Below are 21,373 nucleotides of genomic sequence, written 5' to 3'. Positions count from 1 at the left end.
TTTGTGTTGGTGCTTCTCTGACAAAGCGTGCTTTTAATCAAGACAAACAGTCCCATATTTATGTAAATCCTAAATTCCAAGTATAAGCACTGCAATTGAACTGACGGACTGGAATAAAATAATAAATCCTTAGATTAACTATACCATCTTCTCACAAATTATTTGAATTTCATAAAAATATGAAGTGTTAGCATAGAAATGAAATGGCAACTGACTTTATGAAAGCTCACACATTGAAACTAAATGAAATTTCAAGCTGTGGTGTGGAGTTATTCTGTTACCAGGCAGCACTCCCTCACCATAAAAATAGCAGCTAGGTACTGATTTCTTAATGCCAAACTAATGATGATTTTGAAGACCAACCTTGCTCACTGTCATACCCATGGCTCAAATGGAGAACTTTTCCTGTCTCCTGATTTCCTTTCTTTTAGCTTTGTTGAGAAGAGCCCTGAAAAGGAAAAAAAAAAAAAAAAAAAAAAAAAAAAAAAAAAAAAAGATCATTGAGTAAAAACATAATCTCCTGGAGTATCATCTTCTTATTGCAGATACCCCTTCACAACAACAGGAGCCTTTCAATCAGCCACACTCCAACAGGTTCCAAGTCAGTATCCTGTAAGGTTCCCATAGACCTGGAGAACTTGGTGGCCATGAACCTCTCCATGTACTTATCATAACCTTCCAGTTCTTGAAGTTTCTTTATTTCAAAAAGATCACCTTCCATAGCAAGCGGACAGATATGGGAGTCACTGCAGATGCTCTGTGAAACCATGATGAGCTCAGGACAGTTCTCTTCTAGGTAAAGAATTTTAATGCAAGGACAGCAAGATATCTTTACTGAGACCTGAGATATCTTCTTCCAGTTGAGGATGAGTCTGATGACCTGCAGCTCTCCTACTATGTCAGGTATACTTTGAATCTGGTTCCTGGAAAGGTCCACCACCTCTGGTGGCCTAGGCTACAATGTTGGGTGATAGTGCTCCCAGTTGGTTCCCAGAGAGGCTCAGGGTCTTGAGGGTAGAGAGTTGCCCAAAGGTAGATGGCAACTTTCTCGGGTGACTGCTGTTTAGGCATAGCATCTCTAGATTTGTTTAGGATTGCATAATCTCATTAGGCAGAGCAGTTTATGTTGTTCAGGGATAGGTTCTTCAGCTCAGTGAACTTCTGTATCAGCAAAGGCAGTAGGTTCTCCATCTTATTGTTGGACAAATCGATGGTCCTGAGATTGCTCATTAGTGTCTGCAATTCTAAGAGGAACTTGGTCAGCCCACAGTCCTTAAACTGGGAGACAGCAGTTTAGCGTGCCCATTCCACCTGAGTACCGAGGGCACCGTTTCCTATACTAGTGCTTTGGCCCACATCTCTCCTATGGCTCAGCTGCCAGATGGTTCAGCTGCCAGATGGTTCAGCAGGGGAACCCCAGGACCTACACTAACCAGGTTGAGTTCCCTGGACTTAGTCCTGGATGGGAACCTGATGATAGTTTTATGTGACATAGAAACCTTCAGAATGAAGACCCAAAGATCGAGGAAAAACTATCCATTTTTTACACTTAGGCTTAATGAAGTATGGACAGGTGTGTAGAAATATGATTGGACAAAAAGGGTGTGATCTAATGCTAATAGATGTCTGGGGGGATCCAGCACAGCCTGTCCGCTCCAATTCTTCAGAACCTGTCTGGGCAGCATTCCTTCCTCCAAGATACGGGGCAGACCACCTCTGGAATGAGCATCTTCAATTTACTTATGGCCAGCTCCTAAACAAAAAGGTTGGTGTCTTCATCAGGGTTCTCTAAAGGGACAGAACTAATAGGATAGATAAATACATGAAGGGGGGTTTATTAGGAGAATTGACTCACACAGTCATAAGGTGAAGTCCCACAAAAGGCTGCCTGCAAGCTGAGGAGCCAGGAAACCAGTCTGAGTCCCAAAACCTCAAAAGTAGGAAAGCCAATAGTACAGCCTTTAGTCTGTGGCTGAAGGCATGAGAGCCCCTGGGAAATCACTGGTGCAGGTACAAGAGTTCAAAAGCTGAAGAACTAGAAGTCTGATATTGGAGGACAAGAAGTATCCAGCATGAGAGAAAGATAGAGGTCAGAAGACTTAGCAAACCTAGTCTTTCCACACTCCTCTGCCTGCTTTTATCCCAGCTGTGCTGGCAACTGATTAGATGGTACCCATCCAGATTGAAGGTGGGTCTGCCTCTCCCAGTCCACTGACTCAAATGTTAATCTCCTTTGGCAGCAGCCTCACAGACACACCCAGGAACAATACTTTGCATCCTTCAATCGAATTAAGTTACCCTCAATATTAACCATCATAGTCTGGGAAGGTTAAAATAGTATTTTTAGGCTTTATGGCTGGCTTTGGGGAACGGGGCTGCTGGTTTCTATGACTCGCTCTGGGAAAGAGAGATTCTAGTTACTATGGCTTGCCTGAGGAGAGAATGAAGCATGAAAAACAGGAAGGCAGGAGAGGGTCCGGGAGAGACTTTGCTTCCGAGGTAGCTTCTTAGGCCTTCACTTTGTGATGCTGTTTTTTGAGCCCCAACAAAACTCTGGCAGTACCGTATGATTTCTCACTGTTAAGATTGCTATATTTTCCATCTGACTTTGTTCGTAATTTTATAGAGAAACAAAAGTGTATTTCATCTTTTAAAGTTACAATGAAACATTTTTAAGTGGATAATTTTATCTTCTGGTAATTCATCTCTTCCTGAAATGTATAGTGCACTTTGTGCATGTAAAAAAAAAACAAAACAAAACAACAACAACAACAAAAAAACTTTATTCTGTATTTTGTTCACCCCTTTTCTTTTAGAAAAGCAGCAAATTGGCCAGGTGCGGTAGCTTACGCTTATAATCCCAGCACTTTGGTGGGCTGAGGCAGGCGGATCACGAGGTTAGGAGATTGAGACCATCCTGGCTAACATGGTGAAACCCCGTCTCTATAAAAATTCAAAAAAAAAAAAAAAAAAAAAAAGCCGGGCATGGTGGTGGGTGCCTGTGGTCCCAGCTACTCAGGAGGCTGAGGCAGGAGAATGGCGTGAACCCGGGAGGCAGAGCTTGCAGTGAGCTGAGATGGCGCCACTGAACTCCAGCCTGGGCAACAGAGCGAAACTCCGTCTCAAAAAAAAAAAAAAAAAAAAAGAAAAAAAAGAAAGAAAGAAAATCAGCAATTTCACAGTTCAATAAAAATTAACTGACTAGTTACTACTGGACTTTAAAAATACAAATTTCTTTTTCTTGCTCATTTTCTCTTTTCCATCATCTTCCGTTGATTTCCCCTTTTAAAATATTTTCTTTCTATTGAATGCAATACCTGTCCTTATCGCTGTTGACATTAAACAGAAAAATAAAATGATGATAGCAGTGTTTTGGCTGGGCATGGTGGCTCACACCTGTAATCTCAACCCTTTGGAGGGCTGAGACAGGAGGATCACTTGAGCCCAGGAGTTCAAGACAGCCTGGTCAACATAAGGATACTCCCTACCTACAAATAATTTAAAAATTAGCCAGTCATGGTGGTGCACATCTGTGGTCCCAGCTACTCAGATGACTGTGGCGGGAGCATTGGCTGAGCCCAGGAGATTGAGGCTGCAGTGAGCCATCACTGTGCCAATGTACTGCAGCCTGAGCCAGAGTGAAACCCTGTCTCAAAAGAAAACATTAAAAAAAAGTTTTTCAAATTACAGCCATGATTGTTCCCTTCCTTTTTCCCCTTTAGTTTTCTTCCATAGTTCTCTCATCTTTTTTAAAAAATTTTTCTACACTCTTTCCTTCTCTGATTCTTTACAATCTGGCTTTTGCTGAATTGCAGAACTGATTCTGTTTTCTCTAAGTTCACTCCTAATATCTTAGTAGTTAAATAAAATGATGTTTCATAAATGCTACTTTTATAACTTTTATTTTTTATTTAATGTATCTCAAATCTCAGTTTTCTCATATATCTCAATACTCAATTACATTTTCCCTCTTTAATTCATTTATTAATAATTTAATCCATTTAGTAATAATTATAGTAATTCAATTATTAATCACTCTTCTCTGAAGTATTGATTTATTTTAGGACCACCTAAAATATGCTACTGATTGTGATGTGGATAGGAGGCAGGGAAATACTGGGTAGAACAGGTAGGTTCCCCGCAAGGGCCCCACCCTCAAACCCGGACCCGCAGCCCAAATTGAGAACTTTACATCCCTGTTTTCCTGCTTGAATGTTGCCTTTTCCAAAACCACCCTGGCCCACCCTGTGTTCATAAAAATCCCAGGCTCCACTGCCAGCAGAGCAGCAGAGAAGAAGAGAAAAGAAAAAAAAAACAGCTTGGCGTTGGTGAGAAGCAGCTTGACTTCAGAGGGATGGCTTCAGAGGGATGGCTTGATGGCGGGACCTTGCAGAAGAGGTGTTAGTTAAATAAAATGTTATTTTATTTAACTAATAAGATATTAGGAGTGAACTTAGAGGAAACAGAATCAGTTCTGCAATTCAACAAAAGCCAGATTGTAAAGAATCAGAAAAGGAAAGCGTGTAGAAGAAAAAAAGATGTGAGAACTATGGAAGAAAACTCAAGGGGAAAAAGGAATGGAACAATCATGGCTATAATTTGAAAAACTTTTTTTTTTTTCAATTTGGCCTGGGACAGCTGAACTCCCAAGAAAGGCCACCTTTCTGGTCCATCCCCTTTTCAGCTCTCCATCCCACTGAGAGCCATTTTCATCAGCAATAAAATCCCCTGCATTTACCATCTTCAATTCTTTGTGCAACCTGATTCTTCCTGACACCCAATAAGAGCTCGGGATACAGGGGGTTGTCACACTGAGATGTTAAACACTTAAGCCACCCACGGACAGCAAATTAAAAGAGCGCACTGTAACATGCCTTCTGAGGCTCTAGAGGCCACACAGAGTTCTGCTCCTGCCTGCGCCCAGAAGCATTCCTTCTGGCCCCTGTGAGCACTCACCTGTGTGCTCCCCTTCCTGAGAGGGGTTGAGAGCTGCAGGCTGAGTAAAGGAGCCACCCGCTTCGCAAGTCCAAGTCCTGTGAAGGGGTCAGGGAAAATTTCCTGTTTCGATTGCATTTTCTTCTGGCTCCATTCCTGTTTATCCGGCAGCCCAATGGCAAATTTGAAGCATATTTCTAGTAACATTGCAAATAACATTATAGGTTTTTTTTTTTTTTTTTTTTTAATCTCAGACTGAATCAGGTTGTATTTTCGCATTAGTTTTTTTTTTTTTTTTTTTTTTTTTTTTTTTTTTAGTTCTTATTCTCTAATTTTTTTTTCATTTTTAGGTTTTTAAAATTATATTTATTTTTTAATTAAAATCATTTCTAGGAAAGAGATTGTGAATATAAGCACAAAAATGCGTACATATAATGGTTGTGTTTTGGTACACTGTGTCCACTACCCAAAGCTTAATTTTCACATGCCTCTATGTGTATTTCCTTGGACAACTCCTTTCCACCCTGAACCTTCCCTTATCACCCCAGATATGATTACTGTGGCATTTACATCTCCAGCTATATCAATTTTTTTTTTTTTTTGGCGGCGGAGTTTCATTGTGTCACCCAGGCTGGAGTACTGTGGCATGATCTTGTCTCACTACAACCTCTGCTTCCCAGGTTCAAGTAATTCTCGTGCTTCAACCTCCTGAGTAGCTTACAGGCATGCACCACCATGCCCAACTAAATTTTGTATTTTTGTAGAGACAGGGTTTCACCATGTTGGCCAGGCTGGTCTCAAACTCCTGACCTCAGGTGATCCTCCTGTCTTGGCTTCCCAAGGTGCTGGGATTACAGGTGTAAGCCTCCATGCCCAGCCTATCATTTTTCTTACTATCTAATTCTACTTCCCCAGGTAGCATCAGGTCACCTCAAGATTAGTTGGCTAAGAGTACCCTTTGTCTTCTCCCTCAGTTATCAGTAATTCTGTCAATAGCTGTAGTATTGTTTTTGGTCTTCAGGGCCCACAACCTCAACTTATCTTTGATTTTTCAAATTTCTTGCTGCCTTCTCTCTCCATGTCTTAATTTTTTCTTCACAGTGTTTCTTGGATTCAGATCTCTCTATAATTAAGTAGCATCTGCACCACAGCACAGGCCAGGAGATACATATGTTCTAATGATGATGGCAGTCTTCTCTCTAGCAAATTTGTTTTTATCTTCTTGTTTCTCCAGTTTTTGAGGAGGAGGATATTGAAACTGAAAAAAACATAGTATTTTTACTGACAGAGGAAAATCTGGATTCAGGAAAATGAAAATTAATAGAAAGAGGTCAAGATGAAAAATAAAGTGATAAGCAGATTTGCTGCCTTGGGGAGTAGTGAGTGATAAAAGTGAAGCCATCACGGGAATGAAGCTGTAGGGGACTTAAAATCCGATCATCCATTCTTTTATTTCTCTCTAAAGAATGACAGATTTACATATCAGTTTCCATCCAGATCTTAAAACTATCTCTCTATTATCTATGAAATTAACCTCAAACCTTTCTGTCTGCTATTCAGAGCTTTCTTCATTTTTGTTCATTTTCCCTCTCCAACGTGATGTTTCATCATCATTCACTGTGGATTTTGACTTTAGGCACATTATTGCCATTTTCATCATGAGTAATGATAGTATATGCACGACTAAGAATGTGTAAAGCGCTTTCATATATATCTCTTCATTTAATCATCATCTTCAAATATTCCGTTTACTATCATCTATGACTTAATAATATCTTCCACATTCCCCCTGGAAATTTGAATCCTTTACACTCTTCAAAACTCCCTTATCTACAAATAATTTCTCCAAGTTAATTATTATAATTGTGAATAGATACCATTTACCCAACACCTAAAGTATGATCATTTATTTATTACTTCCAAGAAACCAGATAGTCTTAAATCTCTCATTTTATATCTATGGAAATGAAGACACAGAAAGGTTACTTCATTTGCTCAGGGTAAGAGATTGTGGCTAAGAGATGTTAGAGCAAAGGTTTTGAACTTTATTCTTACTGACCTCAAAGCAGGAGCATTTACACAATACTGCAAAGACCCAGGCAGTTTGTCTGTGCTGTGAGCCCACACACTCCTATATGCCTTTGAATAGTCAACATTTTGTGACCTTACTTTTGTTACCACTTGCATCCACCTTCATAAAAGCTGAGATTGAGTCAAAATATTTTATATACCTTATGAAGCATTTGAAAATTTTGCAACAAATGATTATTGAATGTAAGAACTTCCTCTAAGTAGTTGGGTCCTTTCTTTTTTCTTCAATTACTCTCATATTTATGACCTCTCTTCTTCTCTTTCTCTTTCTCTTTTGAAGATCATGCAGGAAGGGTTGAGTTGATTACACTCCTCACTTCCTGGCACAGTATTATCATTGGGTCTATGTGAGATTTTTTATTTTCTTCATGCCCTCCCTTGGTTTCTCTTTCTTTCTTAACTTTTATTTCTAAAGTCTACCCCTCTTCCTTACCTCTGTCTCTAGAGGAAATCATTTCAATGTAGTTCATATATTATCTTATAAAATCTATGTTATTGTTTTACATAGGCATACCTTTTTAATTATGTAATTGGTATTATACATATTACAGTCTGTCATTTACCATTTTTAGTCAGCACTGTCTTTATGAACCGTACACCTACTCTATGACTTCTAATCACTAGGTAGTGTCATAGAGCGTGCACGCGTCTTTTATGCTTTTCCATTCTGCCATGTAAATACACTCAAGTTACTCCTAACTTTCTGCACAAATGATAATTCCATACACATACATTTACCTGCATTCTTATAGATGTGGATAAAAATTCCGTTAGGACCGGTAACAATCATAGAATGTGCTTCTACTTACAATGACTAAGTAGAACCAGTTCCTCTTCAGAGTGGTTGCACAGTCTACATCTGTACCGACAGTACACTATCTAAGTTCCCGCATCCTTGGCAGCTCTCAAAATTATCCACTCTGTCATTTTCTCCCTAATATATAGGAGTAACATGATATATTGTTGCTTTTGTTGCATTTGTTTTATTTCTCATGAGTTTGAGCACCTCTCCATATACTCACTAACCTTAATTTCCTTTGGTCATTCTCCTATGAAGATTACTGCTTTTTCTTATTAATTTGTAGAAATCAACACTATGTTCTAAACTTTAGACATTTCAGATATCGCCTCCATCCAGTCGCCCATCTATGAACTTCATCCACGGTGGCCTCTGTTGAACAAGTCCTCGTTGTCTGTGCATCTGCTTCCCTCACTTACCCCTTTGTTTGATTCATTTATTTGCATATTTCTTCTTCCTCGCATAATTATTTTCATCATATTTAGGATCTTCTAGGCTTGTTATTCATTCACTGATTTTTATAATTATCATTTATTCTTTTATGCAATCAAAAATATTTAAATCTAGTAAAAGACACTGGACTATATCCTAGAAATGCAGGTTTTGTTGTTGTTCCACCTCTTACCTGAATGAATGTTCTTCTCTCTCACTCTCTCTCCCTCACACACACCCCGAATGAAGATTCTTACAACTTGTTAATTAAAAGAATTGGTGAGTTAAAAAAGCAAATCACGAACTTGACATACAAAGCAGAGATATTTTAAAAATCCAGAAATACTTGGGAAAGTGATTACTAAGAGGGAAACAAAAATTGGCTCTTAAAAAAATGTGAAAGATAGCTGATGATATCATCTTGTATATGTATAGTTTGAATAATACTTGAAAATTCATCCTGGCCTTCATTCTATAGATTCTATTTCCTCTGCCTACCTATATATTATACTTCAGAAATATTTAACTATCATTCATTCCCAATATGGCTATAGATAGAGAAATGGAGGGAAGTAAGTCATGATATATATTGGGCCAGATAAATAATACACCATTTACCACTTCATAAGTTGCTACTGTGTACAATAAATGTATCTGATGATGGGAGGGAAAAGTTCAAATAAATTCCTAAATGTAGGAACAGAAAATACAGTAAAAACTCTGAAGTAGCAGGAGAGAAAACATTGTAACAGTAATATCACTTTTTGTTTGATGATATTATATATATGGTAAAGAATCAGGGGATTTCACACAGAATTGCTGGTTGTATGGTTGTAATAGCAATTTACCCTGAAAGGATCTGAAGAAGAACTCTTTTTCTTAGACAACTCATCTGCGGCTTTCATAGTCTGTCTGATAAAAATCATTCTGCAAATCTGTAGTGGGACTAAAAGAAAAACAAAGAAGACAATTGTACATAGAAGATAACAGTCTTCTGAGTGTTTTCTAAAAGCTTCTTTTAATGCACTAGATTTATAAAAATGAAATTCATCACTTATACAAAGTATAAATTGTAACCTCCTTTATTTTGTACATATCTCATCTCTTATGATGTGCTAAAGGAGGAAGATTTCAGGCCACTTCTCTATTAAGAGGATAATATGCTGGTTTGAGCTGTTAAATTCAGTCATTTATGAGACAGAAGCTAGTATACTGGAAGAATTGTTAGAAAACAGTAAAAATGGATGGTTACTTCACATATTATTTATATTCATTCTAAATGGAGTTGCCCTAAAGGAGGTTAATATACCTATGTCAAGATGGAAACAAACTAGAAAATTCTTCATTTATTTTATCTCCAAATACTTTTTTACAAGGTTTCATTTAATTAAAGTAAAAACCATTATAAGAAGGGATTTTAAAATTCTATCTTCATCATTTCCCACTGGTTTATGAAATAACATATTGGACTATTCATTACAACTTCATTTTCTCAAAGGGGAAATAGTAATCTAATAAGTCAACAGAGATCGTGAAAGCGGAGGCGCTTGAAGAAGATATCTAGATTAAGAGTTCTAATAGAAAATCATTTGAAAATATACACTTTGATTTTTGATCTTTGGTAAACTAGTTTATTTTATTTGTTCATTTTATTTTAGTCAAGCATGATTCAGTAAATATCAAACAAGTGTTTTCTCGACATAAAATGACTATAAAGGATACAAGAACTCGAAAAGATTGTGAGCAGTTTTAATAAGATAGTCAATGTAAAGGTCATTGTTCAAAGAAAACAGATGTGCTTTTAATCACTTTTCATTTTATAAACTCAAATATGTTTGGAAATAGTGGGAATAATGTATTCAACAGACAATATTTTTAAATATTTAGAATATGTCATGCACAATTTAAATGATTTTCTGAAAGTAATAAAATATTAGATAACTTTGAAGCCCTCTGTATATGCATTTCTCCATCCTCCGAGTCAGCCTCTTTTGTGAGCCTGGTGTATCTGTTCTATCCTTACAGTTTGTGTTTTTAAACAAAAGTTAACACTATGCTTTTATATGTACACAAGTTATGTGCATTATGTAACCCATCTGAAACTAGGTTTTGTTTTTTTTTTCTCATAAATATGATTTTGAGATTTAACTGCTCTGTAACATTATCCTCTATAAAAAGATTACAGTTTGCCATTCCTCTGTGGCTGTTAAGGTTTGCTATATCAAACTATGTTGTAGTAAATGGCCTTATGATATCTACATATGAAAATGTAAACAAGTTGAGCTACATATTCGAGAGTATGTGCATCTTCATTTACACATGTTTAAGTCTATTATAGCCAAATATATCTCCAAAATAGTTGTAGAAATACACACTACCATCAACACTTTGTGAAAGTTCCTCATTCTCCAAATCTTTGCTAACACTAGCTACCATCGTGGGTCAAATTGCTTCTTCTCCATTTACTAGCTGTGTGACTTTGGCATGGTAATTATATAATTTCTCTGTGTCTCTGTTTCTTCCTATGTAAAATGGGGGTGACATCACCCACCTCATAAGGCTTCGTGAGGACTGTGTAAATTGGGATTTATAAATGTTTAAGAATGACTGGACCCGGTGGCTTACATCTGTAATCCCAGCACTTTAGGAGGCCAAGGCAAGTGGATCACTTGAGGCCAGGAGTTCGAGACCATCCTGGCCAACATGGAGAAACCCTGTCTCTATTAAAAATATAAAAATTAACTGGGTATGGTAGCACATGCCTGTAATCACAGCTATTCAGATGGCTGAGACATGAGAACTGCTTGAGCCTGGGAGGCAGAGGTTTCAATGAGTTGAGATCACACCACTGTACTCCAGCCTGGGCAACAGAGTGAGACTCTATCTCAAAAAGAAAAGTTTAAGAATAATTATAGTATATAGGAAGCACTCCATGTGTGATGTTTTGATAATTCTTGGACTTCCAATTTTGCCCAATAAAATGGGTGTGGTCTTGCTGTTATAATTGGTGTAAACTTTTCTTAATATTCTCGATTACTATGCGACTTCATTATGGACTAGTAACAAAGTTTGTGGACTGGCAGCAGTCTATGTAGATAACCCGAGTACCAGTTTGTTAAATTACTTTTAGTCTTGTAAGTTTTTCTTTTTTATAAATTAGATTGGAGGGTATAATTTTACTATTAAATCAATGTTTGTAATGCTTATATATCATTTCAAATTTTCTTTTTTTTTTTTTTTTTTTTTTTTTGAGATGGAATCTCACTTTGTTACCCAGGCTGGAGCATAGTTGTGTGATCTAGGCTCACTGCAACCTCTGCCTCCCGGGTTCAAGAGATTCTCCTGCCTCAGCCTCCTGATTAGCTGGAATTACAGGCATGTGCCACCATGTCTGGATAATTTTGTACTTTTAGTAGAGATGGGATTTCACCATGTTGGCCAGGCTGGTCTTGAACTCCTGACCTCAGGTGATCCACGAGACTTGACTTCCCAAAGTGCTGGGATTACAGGCATGAGCCACCGCACCCAGCCTTCTATTTCTTTTTTTTTTTTTTTTTTTTTTTTTTTTTTGAGACGGAGTCTAGCTCTGTCGCCCAGACTGGAGTGCAGTGGCGCGATCTCGGCTCACTGCAAGCTCCGCCTCCCGGGTTCACGCCATTCTCCTGCCTCAGCCTCCGGAGTAGCTGGGACTACAGGCGCCCGCCACCACGCCCGGCTAATTTCTTTTTGTATTTTTAGTAGAGGCGGGGTTTCACCGTGTTAGCCAGGATGGTCTCGATCTCCTGACCTCGTGATCCGCCCGTCTCGGCCTCCCAAAGTGCTGGGATTACAGGCTTGAGCCACCGCGCCCGGCTATTTCTTTTTAAGTCAATTTTGCTGACACGTTTCTCTAAGAATTAACTTATTTTACATATTTTCAAGTGTATTATTAAAATACATATCTTACTCATCTGTTTTTTTTGTTTTGAGGTGGAGTCTCGCTCTGTCGCCTGTTTTTTATTTTCTATATTTTCTATTTTCACTCTTCTTACTGTTAATTTATCACTATGTATGTGTGTATATGTATATGTATATGTATATGTAATATGTGTATGTATTTGTGTGTATATATATATAATCAAGTCTGCCATAGGTCTAATCTATATTTTGTTATTCTTTTAAACAAATGGCTTTGGGTTTGCTAGTAATATCTTTTGTCATATTGTATCAATTTCTGTGGTTATATTTGTTGTTATTTTCAAATTTGAGTTAATTTATTTTTATTTTCTAAATTCTTTGAGTTGAAATATTCCATTTAATTTTTCTAATAATAATTTCTCTATTTTATTCAACTAACTCTAATGCACAGAAAAGAAACAGAACTAAATTATTGGAATTCTTTGTTTTCTTAATGTAGATAGAAAATTTTTCAGATCTGAGGAAGGTTATAGGAATGACTAAATGAGCTAAAAATTAATGATATATGTGAGCCTGGACTGTTAACAGTGAGCTGCAAGTAGTATTTGTACAGTTTTATGCCCTTTACAAGTTTTTACAGTCATTACTACATTTTTTTAATAACAAATGTATTTAGATATAATTTACATACCATAAGATTCACTCTTATAAAGTGCAAAATTCAGTTTAACTGTTACAGCTATTTAATTTTTGAACACTTTAGTCATCCCAAAACAAACCCCATGCCCATTAGCAATCATTTCCCATTAATACCTCCCGTCAGCCCTAGAAACCACTGATCTATCTATTTTCTACCCCTAAAGATTTGCCTATTCTAGACATTTCATATAAATGTAATCATGTAATATGTGTTTTATGACTAGCTTCTTTCACTTGGCATAATGTTTTCATTTGTTTTAGCATACACCAGTAATTATTTTCTTTGTATTGATGAATAATATATCTATCATGTGGATAGACAACATTTTTTTATTCATCGGTTGATGGGCATATGAATTATTTCCATTTTTGGTTATGAATAATGCTGCTATGAATATGTACCAGTTTTTTTGTGAACATGCATTTTTAATTATCTTTGGTGTACAATTAGAATTGGAATTTTTGCTAGGTCATATGGTAACTCAATATTTAATGTTTTAAGGAAGAGCCAAACTGTTTTCCAAAGTGACTGCATTTTTTCTTAATAGCCAACTGGCAGTGTATGAGGGTTCTAATTTCTCTACATCTTTGCCATCAGCTGTGTCATCCAGCTTTCTTATTATAATCATCTTAGTCGGTGATTAAGTCTTAGTTTCATAGCTAAGAAACCATTGCCTAATTGAAGGTCGCTAAGATATATGCCTGTGTGTTCTTCTAATAGTAGTGTAGTTTTAGTTCTCACATATAAGTGTGTAATACAGTTTGAGTTAGTTTTTGTCTATGGTGTGAGATAATTCTGAACATAAGTGGAGGAAAAATTGTCTTTCCAAGAAATAGTGCTGGGAGAACTAGATTTTCACATGCAATTGAATGATATCTGAACCTATCTTATACCATATACAAAAATTAATTCAAATTGTATCAAAGACCTAACATAAGAGCTAATCCAAAATTAGATATTTTTTCTTTTAAACAACTGTGCATCCAACACAAACATTTTCTTTATTTTAAAAATGCTAAATCCAGGGTATTAAATTTTAAGAGTATTTGTTTTATTTGGGAGCTATCTGGAACTATTCTGTACATGTTTTTGATGCACAATTTTTCAGTTAGCTCTAGTCACAATAATGTCATACAGAAAAAACAATACTGTGCAATAAATAACTGCAATATCTAAGTGATCACAACAATATACATCAGTATGTCTCACAGTAATTAGTTTAGGGTTTGATACATTTTTGAAATAACATAATTTTAGTAACTTTCAGATACTGAAACATTCTTTTAGACACAATAATATTAAAAGAAACTTTAATCTCATATCCGTTTTCAAAGCTTCTTTCCTTTCTCTCTACTCAGGCCCGTTTCAGGCTAAAAGAAACCAGTAAGGAATGATATAGTTATGATATTTTTGGACTCTGCAGAAAGCCGCCATCTTCTCTCTTAATGGAAGCACTCCCTAACTATAAGTCCAACAACTTCTTCACAGAAATCTTTTTCTGTTGTTGTTGGATATTTCTTCTCTATGGATCTGTAAATATAGGGTAGTTAGCTAAGAGAATAGCAAAGTTAGTTTTAGCCACATCTTAGAAATTCCTATGGTGATTTTTCTGAGCTTTGTCAGGTGAAATTCTAAAAAAAAAAACCAACCAAACAAACAAACAAAAAAAACCCAGAAAACCCCCATTTTGTTTTTGTGTGACAATAATTCTTCTATTCTTTAATCAGTGTCAGGTATATGTAAATTCAAGCAATAAAATCTCCCTAATAACTATTCTAATGAATACATATAAACCTAAGTTTTGCAAGTTTCCGTTAAATATTGGATTAAAAGAAATTGCTGTTTTAAGATGGAGAATTATGTAATAAATTATACTTTTAAATAATATATTTTGATCTCAAGCATTTTATTACCAGAGTTTACATTTTCATAAGCCTATTAAACATAAATTTAATTTCAGATCCGTTTGAAGCATTCATCATCTTTTCTATTCGTCATGAGATCAGAAGGATTGATCTTCACAAAAGAGACTATAGTCTACTTGTTCCTGGATTGAGAAACACAATAGCACTTGATTTTCACTTCAATCAAAGTTTACTTTATTGGACAGATGTTGTAGAAGACAGAATATACCGGGGAAAGCTTTCTGAAAGTGGAGGTACATATATTATAATTTTCCTTAATGTTTAGATTACTTTTTTAAGTGAAAATTCAAAGAACACATTATAAGTAGAAGAAATTTTGATTATTCTTTGACCTTTGGTCCTTTATCCCCTCCCTTATATATGTAAAATCAGGGGTGTTGAGCATCTGTGTGAGCACCTGTTGGGGGCAGGAAGTGGTGATGCTCATGCTGTTCACACCATTTGCCACCGTGGACTTTTCCATGGACTGATGGCAAAGAAATTTATTTACAAGAAAATGAAACAAAGTGATTGGTTGTTACATACCATTAGTCACATTTTTAGGAGTTAGAATAACTTTTTTTTTTTTAATTTTGCTACCATCTTTCAAGATAATTTAAAAAAATGAAAAAAATCTTACAAAGATGACTAATATGAGCTAAATATTTTTGCCATAATTTGACTTATCTCTTTTGGCTAAACTAATCCTTTCTTAAGCAGAAAGTCTCTGATATAAATAGCCAGGTGCAGTGGCTCACGCCTATAATCCCAGCACTTCGGGAGGCCGAGGCAGGTGGATCACGTGAGGTCAGGAGCTCCACACCAGCCTGGCCAATATGATGAAATCCCATTTCTACTAAAAATATAAAAATTAGCCGGGCACGGTGGTGCATGCCTGTAATCCCAGTTACTCAGGAGGCTGAAGCAGGAGAATTGCTTGAATTTGGGAGTCGGAGGTTGCAGTGAGCTGAGATTGTGCCATTGCACTCCAACCTGGGCAACAGAGTGACACTCCATCTCAAACAAAAAAAGAAAAAAAAAAAAAAAGGAAGTCTTTGACATAAATATATATTTCTCTTGAAATGTTGCCTCCATATACCATTCCAAGAACAAGGTATCTCTTTCAAATTGTTAATTCCATTCTAAATCACCTTTGCAATTTTGAAAAATGGTCATATTTAAGCGCATAATATAATTATGATATGTAAACTTATATCCTATGCCATATACTGATTTAAAACGATGGATTTAGATTCATAGGATTAATTGGTTAGCGATTTCATAAAACACATTGTTAATATGTCTAACAAAAAGCACTGATGTGGTAGCAACGTTACAAACTACAATGATTTATCATATTACAAAAGGTGTTTAAAAAGGAAAGTTTTGGCTGGCCAGCACAGTGGCTCATGCCTGTAACTCCAGCACTTTGGGAAGCTGAGGCAGACAGATGCTTAAGCCCATGAATTCTAGACCAGCCTGGACAACATGGCAAAATCCCATCTCTGCTAAAAATACAAAGAAAGCTGGGTATGGTTTTGTGCACCTGTAGTCCTTGCTACTCAGGAGGCTGAAGTAGGAGAATCATCTGAGCCCTGGAAGTTGAGGCTGCAATGAGCCGTGATCACACCATTGCATTCCAGCCTGCAAGTGAGACCCTGTTTCAAAAAATAATAATAATAATAAAATAAATAAAATAAAATAAACAAAAGAAATATTTTTTTTAATTGTGAAAGAAATTAAATAATGGATAAATAAGAATATTGGTAGGCATCACCAAATCGCTTATTTTTATTCATACCTTTTCTCTTATTTACATTTTTGTTATATCTTACAAATCTTAGGGTCCCAGGTGAGGAAGAGGGTCATCTGGGGCTTATCTTTGTTAAAGTTTAATATAGTAGTAGCTGTTACCTGTTATGCTTCCACAAAGAGAAAAAGAGTGAGTGCTGATTAGCCAGAATGCGTATGAGCTCTGGTGGGCTTTTTCTTTTGATTTTATTCTACTCTTGAAGATCAACATTTGAGTTAAGTTGCACTGATTGTTTCCAAAATCCCTTGCTCTGAATACAAAAGTCAGAAACAAGAAGAAACTTTTATTTATTTATTTATTTTTTTTGCCACCTCAGTGTTGTTATTAACCTCAGAGCTGTTTAAAAACTTGATTCCACTGATACTAAAAGGATTTACTAGATTAAAGATTTCTGGTAAGGGTAATAGGTAATGCTAAATTGGATACTACTTGGTGTTGCCTGTGCTAAGTAGCACTTTTGCAATCTCTCAAAGTGGAAATCACATTGAAATAATTTGTACTGCTGGTTGCAGGTAGGCCTTTTCCTTTGTACTTAACACAATCCTTGAATGGGTGCACATACTGGTTTTCCTTCTTTTGCAGGTGTCAGTGCCATTGAAGTGGTGGTGGAGCATGGCCTGGCTACTCCAGAAGGCCTGACAGTCGACTGGATAGCAGGAAACATATACTGGATAGACAGCAATCTGGACCAAATCGAGGTGGCTAAACTAGATGGCTCCCTAAGAACTACACTAATAGCAGGAGCCATGGAACACCCCAGGGCCATTGCTTTGGACCCAAGATATGGGTAAAGAAGTTTGCCTTTTATAGATTGAGTTTGGCATAAAAAACAGGCTTTCAATTTAATATTGAATTCAATTATCTCATCAATTATGAGTCAAAGTGTCAAAGTGGTTATTTTGTGCTAACGTATGTGTGTGGGGTGGGGTGGGGGTGGGTGTGTGAGTTGTATATACAGCAACTAGTTTAAGTTTATTGCCACAAGTTTGGTTATAGAATTGCTTACATAGGTACTTTTAGAGGCTCAAAATGTATTTTTTTTTTTTCTAAATGTGGGCATTAGGCCCTATTGGAAGCTATTGCAACTCTTTTTCAAAGCAGTAATTTAATGAATTTATCTTCGCCCTGCCAAAGAGATGCTGTAATTGTTTCTAATGGTTGCAAACTACAGGGCCAGTCTTTGTTCTAAATAGTCACAGATGTTAACCATCTCACCCTTTATTTATTTTTTATGTTCTTGGAGTCAGTTTAAAAGAAAATTTAAATAAGCTTGAAGGAGTCCAGTGGTGAGATATTGACTACTGGGAGATTTGAAAGACAAAGCATATGATTCTGGAAAACAAGGTTCAATGTTGAGTAACTCAGGTTACTGCCTCTCTTCCCTTGTGTGTTCCTTTGTGAAGGAACAGAAGAGAGGCACTGGATTTCCATCCAGAAGATGTGGGTTCCCATTCCTGCCCAGTCACTTATACTCTGGGGGTATCAAGTGTATTCTTTTTCCTTAGATTTCAGGTTTCTATTCTATGAATTGGGGATAATAACATCTTCCTCCTTCAGTTGTTTTTAAGGAGAATGATATACATAGGAGATAATATGCAACTGATATGTGAGAATGCTTTGTTATTCCTGTCGACTATGACCTTTGTAATTTTTTTGTAAATCAAAGACCATTGTCGAGTCTAAAGGTTAGCAGAAAAGAATTCGTTGGGAGGCTTGTACCTTTAAGTAATGTCAAGTCCAGGGAAAGCCAATGAGTGCTTCAATGAGAGAGGAGCTCCAATGAACAAGGAGTGAGCCAAGAGGGAGTTCAATGAGATAAAGAAGAGAGAAAAGCCAGCCTATGTCTAAGTCGTCCTCCTGGCCACACTCTCTGACTTTTGCTCTTGTCTATGCCTAAGACTCAGAAGTCAATAGATTGGGAAGTATGTTTACGTCTCTTTTCGTCAATTTTGACCCAGAAATGAAAGGGGCAGAAACCACTTCTCTAGAGCAGGGATTCCAAATTGACCACCCTCATTTCTGTGTTTGCTTTATTTTCCACAGTGTTTTAAATTTGCTTGAATTAGTTGTCAAAATTTAAAATATTGAGAGATTTTACTTAAGATCCTGGCTTTCTGCCTTGTTTCGTAAAATAGGGAGATCAGGTAACAATGAGCTGAGCAGTAGCTGTTTCTCTTAGCCTGGAAGGGTATTCTCTAGTTTATGTAGTCTACATTTGACCTATTTCACTCATTACTTCCTATAATAACAGTTTATCAGGAGAAAGCCTGCTATGGTTAATAAGACATGTCTTTATTTTTCAATATTTTATTCCTGAGGTACAATAGATTGCTGATACTGACCGTATACTTCCCACAAAGTTGCAAGCTCATTATCAGCCAGGGCCTTATCTCCAGTGCCAACTACTGATATAAGGGTTTTACCTATCAGACCTAAGTTGTGTCAGCATGAGAAACTTTCTGAATAAAAGAAAAGTAGTATTTTGGAAAAAGATTGTAATCATAGCATGTATACCAACATGAGAAGAAAAATATGAATAATTCCAAAATTATAAATGACACAGAACATACAAAAACAGGTGTATGAAAGTTTAAAAATGGCCTCACCAAACCAGATAGATTTTGCAGTTGATACCTCATTTTCCACTGATATTATATTAACAATGCTAGGATCAACTTATTTATCTCAGTTTTGAAAATATCCAACCTGAGAGTAAAGAAAACAAAAACACCAAGGACATACAACCTATAAATACTATTTAAGTGAAAATACCAAGTACTATTTCAGTATGAAATATCCTCAAAGAGTTGAAAGTTAAACAGAAAGCTAGCCTGAAAGTAGGGGAAACTCAAAAATGCTTGTGGGGGAGTTGATGCCTTCCACCAGTGACTGCTGCTATGAAACAGTGAGACTAATTAAGATAATTACATTGGTAATAAAATAATAATTTTTAAAAATAGGATAACAATGCTTATACAATCGTTTCTACAATAAATGACCAGAGTGTGGACAACAGTACTAATTCATTAAACTCTAAGTGTTAACTGGAACGTTGACAGATTTTTGTGTCATGATTCGATAGGCTTTTTATTGTTAAAAGTTATTTTACAGAGGTTGATATGATTAAGATATAAAGTTTATATAAACATCACAAAGCACATTTTAAAATGTAAATTTTTAGATTAAAAATGTAATGCGAATATTAAAATATTTTCAAGTTTATTAGCTATTTTGGTAAAAAGTTCTGAGGTTAGTTTAATATTGGACCTTGCACAAGGTAGGCTTAGAACATAGCAACAAAAAGCGCGTGCGTGCACACACATGCGCGCGCACACACAAACACTCACACACATACGCACTTACAGCAAAGCCAAGCCAAGCACAAGAAAAGTAACATTGAAATATCATTTTATTTAAACTCAGCTTACTGTCTTAGTACCATGTACAATATAAAAATAAGATTTTCCCTAATTTCTCAAACTATTAATCAAATACATAGGGAAACAGAGACTCAGCATTGATATGAACTTCAGAGTAATTTAAACTTCTTTTGAAATTTTTGATTTTAGATAAAATTCACTAATTATTGAGAAATATGATTTATATAAATACTGTTCTATTTTCTACTAAATCTTAAGCTTTTTGATGGCAAGGGAATTTGTTTTCAGTCTGTAAAATCCTTCTAAGCCTCTTTGAATATATACTTGTGCTAAGTAAATGTTAAACAAATGAATGCATGCATATAAATGGAATTTGTTTATATGCAACTTACATGAACTCAAGGATGTATTTAAAATGTGAAGTATACAGTAAAGACAGCGAATGGGTAAAACTATGAACTTTGTTTACAATAACAAATGAAAAAAAAAAGGTTCAGAACTAGCCACTTTCTCCCTTAACACAGCTGAGAAAAAAACGGGCCCTAACAGTAGCCCCACAAAACACATTTACTTCATGTGAGGTTTCTACAGCAATCAAGGTCTTTGTGACCTTTTTTTACAGATGCCAATATGAAGTGTTTTTAATTGACTACTTTGCTTCCCCGGCATAAAATCCACCAACATTCACTTTGGGTTATAAAACGTATCTGTCATCATGCCATATTCCTTCAGTATTCTGGATTTTGACCTGATCTCCCAAGTGACAAACTATTCCAAGATGGTAAATTAAGAGTCTTAGGGAGGAGCTATTTTTCTTTCATTCCATTTTAAGGTAATGCACTTATTGGTAAGGTGACCTGAAAGAGACCACGAACCCCGTTTTAAACATTAAGCTTATTATTGGAGAGTAACAAGCGCCAGGGTGTACAGAATCTACAAGGTACTCACTTCAGTTCTTAAACTTTCATTACCTTTGTCTTTACGCTACCGCATGGCATCTTCCTGCTCTATTGCTAAAGCTAGTATTTAGTTTTCCTTTGTCATAATAACTGAACTAAAAATTCAGCTTTGAACTAAAACTGAATTTAGTTAAACTAAGTTTTTAACTGCCATAAAAGTTGCATTGGTGAAAGCAGAAATAGTAATTGTGAAGATTAGTGAGACATCCAAAGAATATTTTAATCTTATCTAGGAATATTCTTAAATGGAACTAATAAAGGTTTTGTTGATTTTAAAAGAACTAAATATTATAGATAAGTAACCTGTTTTTTTATTTTATTTTTTATTTTATTTTATTTTTTTTAATCAGGATCATTTATTTTTACCTTCTGCTGCTTGATCTGATAGATGATAACGGCCTTTTTATGCCTATAATGGTACAAGTTGTTCATGGTCTTTTGAACCAGTTTAATCCAGACACTT

At 36.1% G+C, this 21,373-nt stretch overlaps 1 protein-coding gene and 1 pseudogene across 4 annotated transcripts in view; one reads left to right on the top strand and one right to left on the bottom strand.

Moving 5' to 3' along the window:
* Positions 1-21,373, top strand: part of LOC105492606 (LDL receptor related protein 1B) — a 1,932,714-nt gene that overhangs the window by 1,256,325 nt on the left and 655,016 nt on the right. For all 4 annotated transcript variants that reach the window (XR_011609732.1, XM_011759820.3, XM_011759819.3 and 1 more), the window contains exons 24-25: positions 14,815-15,012; positions 17,154-17,358. Coding sequence is in view for 3 of the 4 variants with exons in the window: in XM_011759820.3 (XP_011758122.2) it covers positions 14,815-15,012; positions 17,154-17,358 (403 nt within the window). In the remaining variant the exon portion in view is untranslated. The remainder of the gene's footprint in view (positions 1-14,814; positions 15,013-17,153; positions 17,359-21,373) is intronic.
* Positions 554-5,154, bottom strand: LOC105492630 (leucine-rich repeat-containing protein 57 pseudogene; annotated as a pseudogene).

The sequence above is a fragment of the Macaca nemestrina genome, chromosome 11, assembly GCF_043159975.1.
Source record: "Macaca nemestrina isolate mMacNem1 chromosome 11, mMacNem.hap1, whole genome shotgun sequence".
NCBI classification, from domain to species: Eukaryota; Metazoa; Chordata; class Mammalia; order Primates; family Cercopithecidae; genus Macaca; species Macaca nemestrina.
Note: the sequence above shows the minus strand (reverse complement) of the source record. Positions and strands in the feature narration are given on the sequence as shown.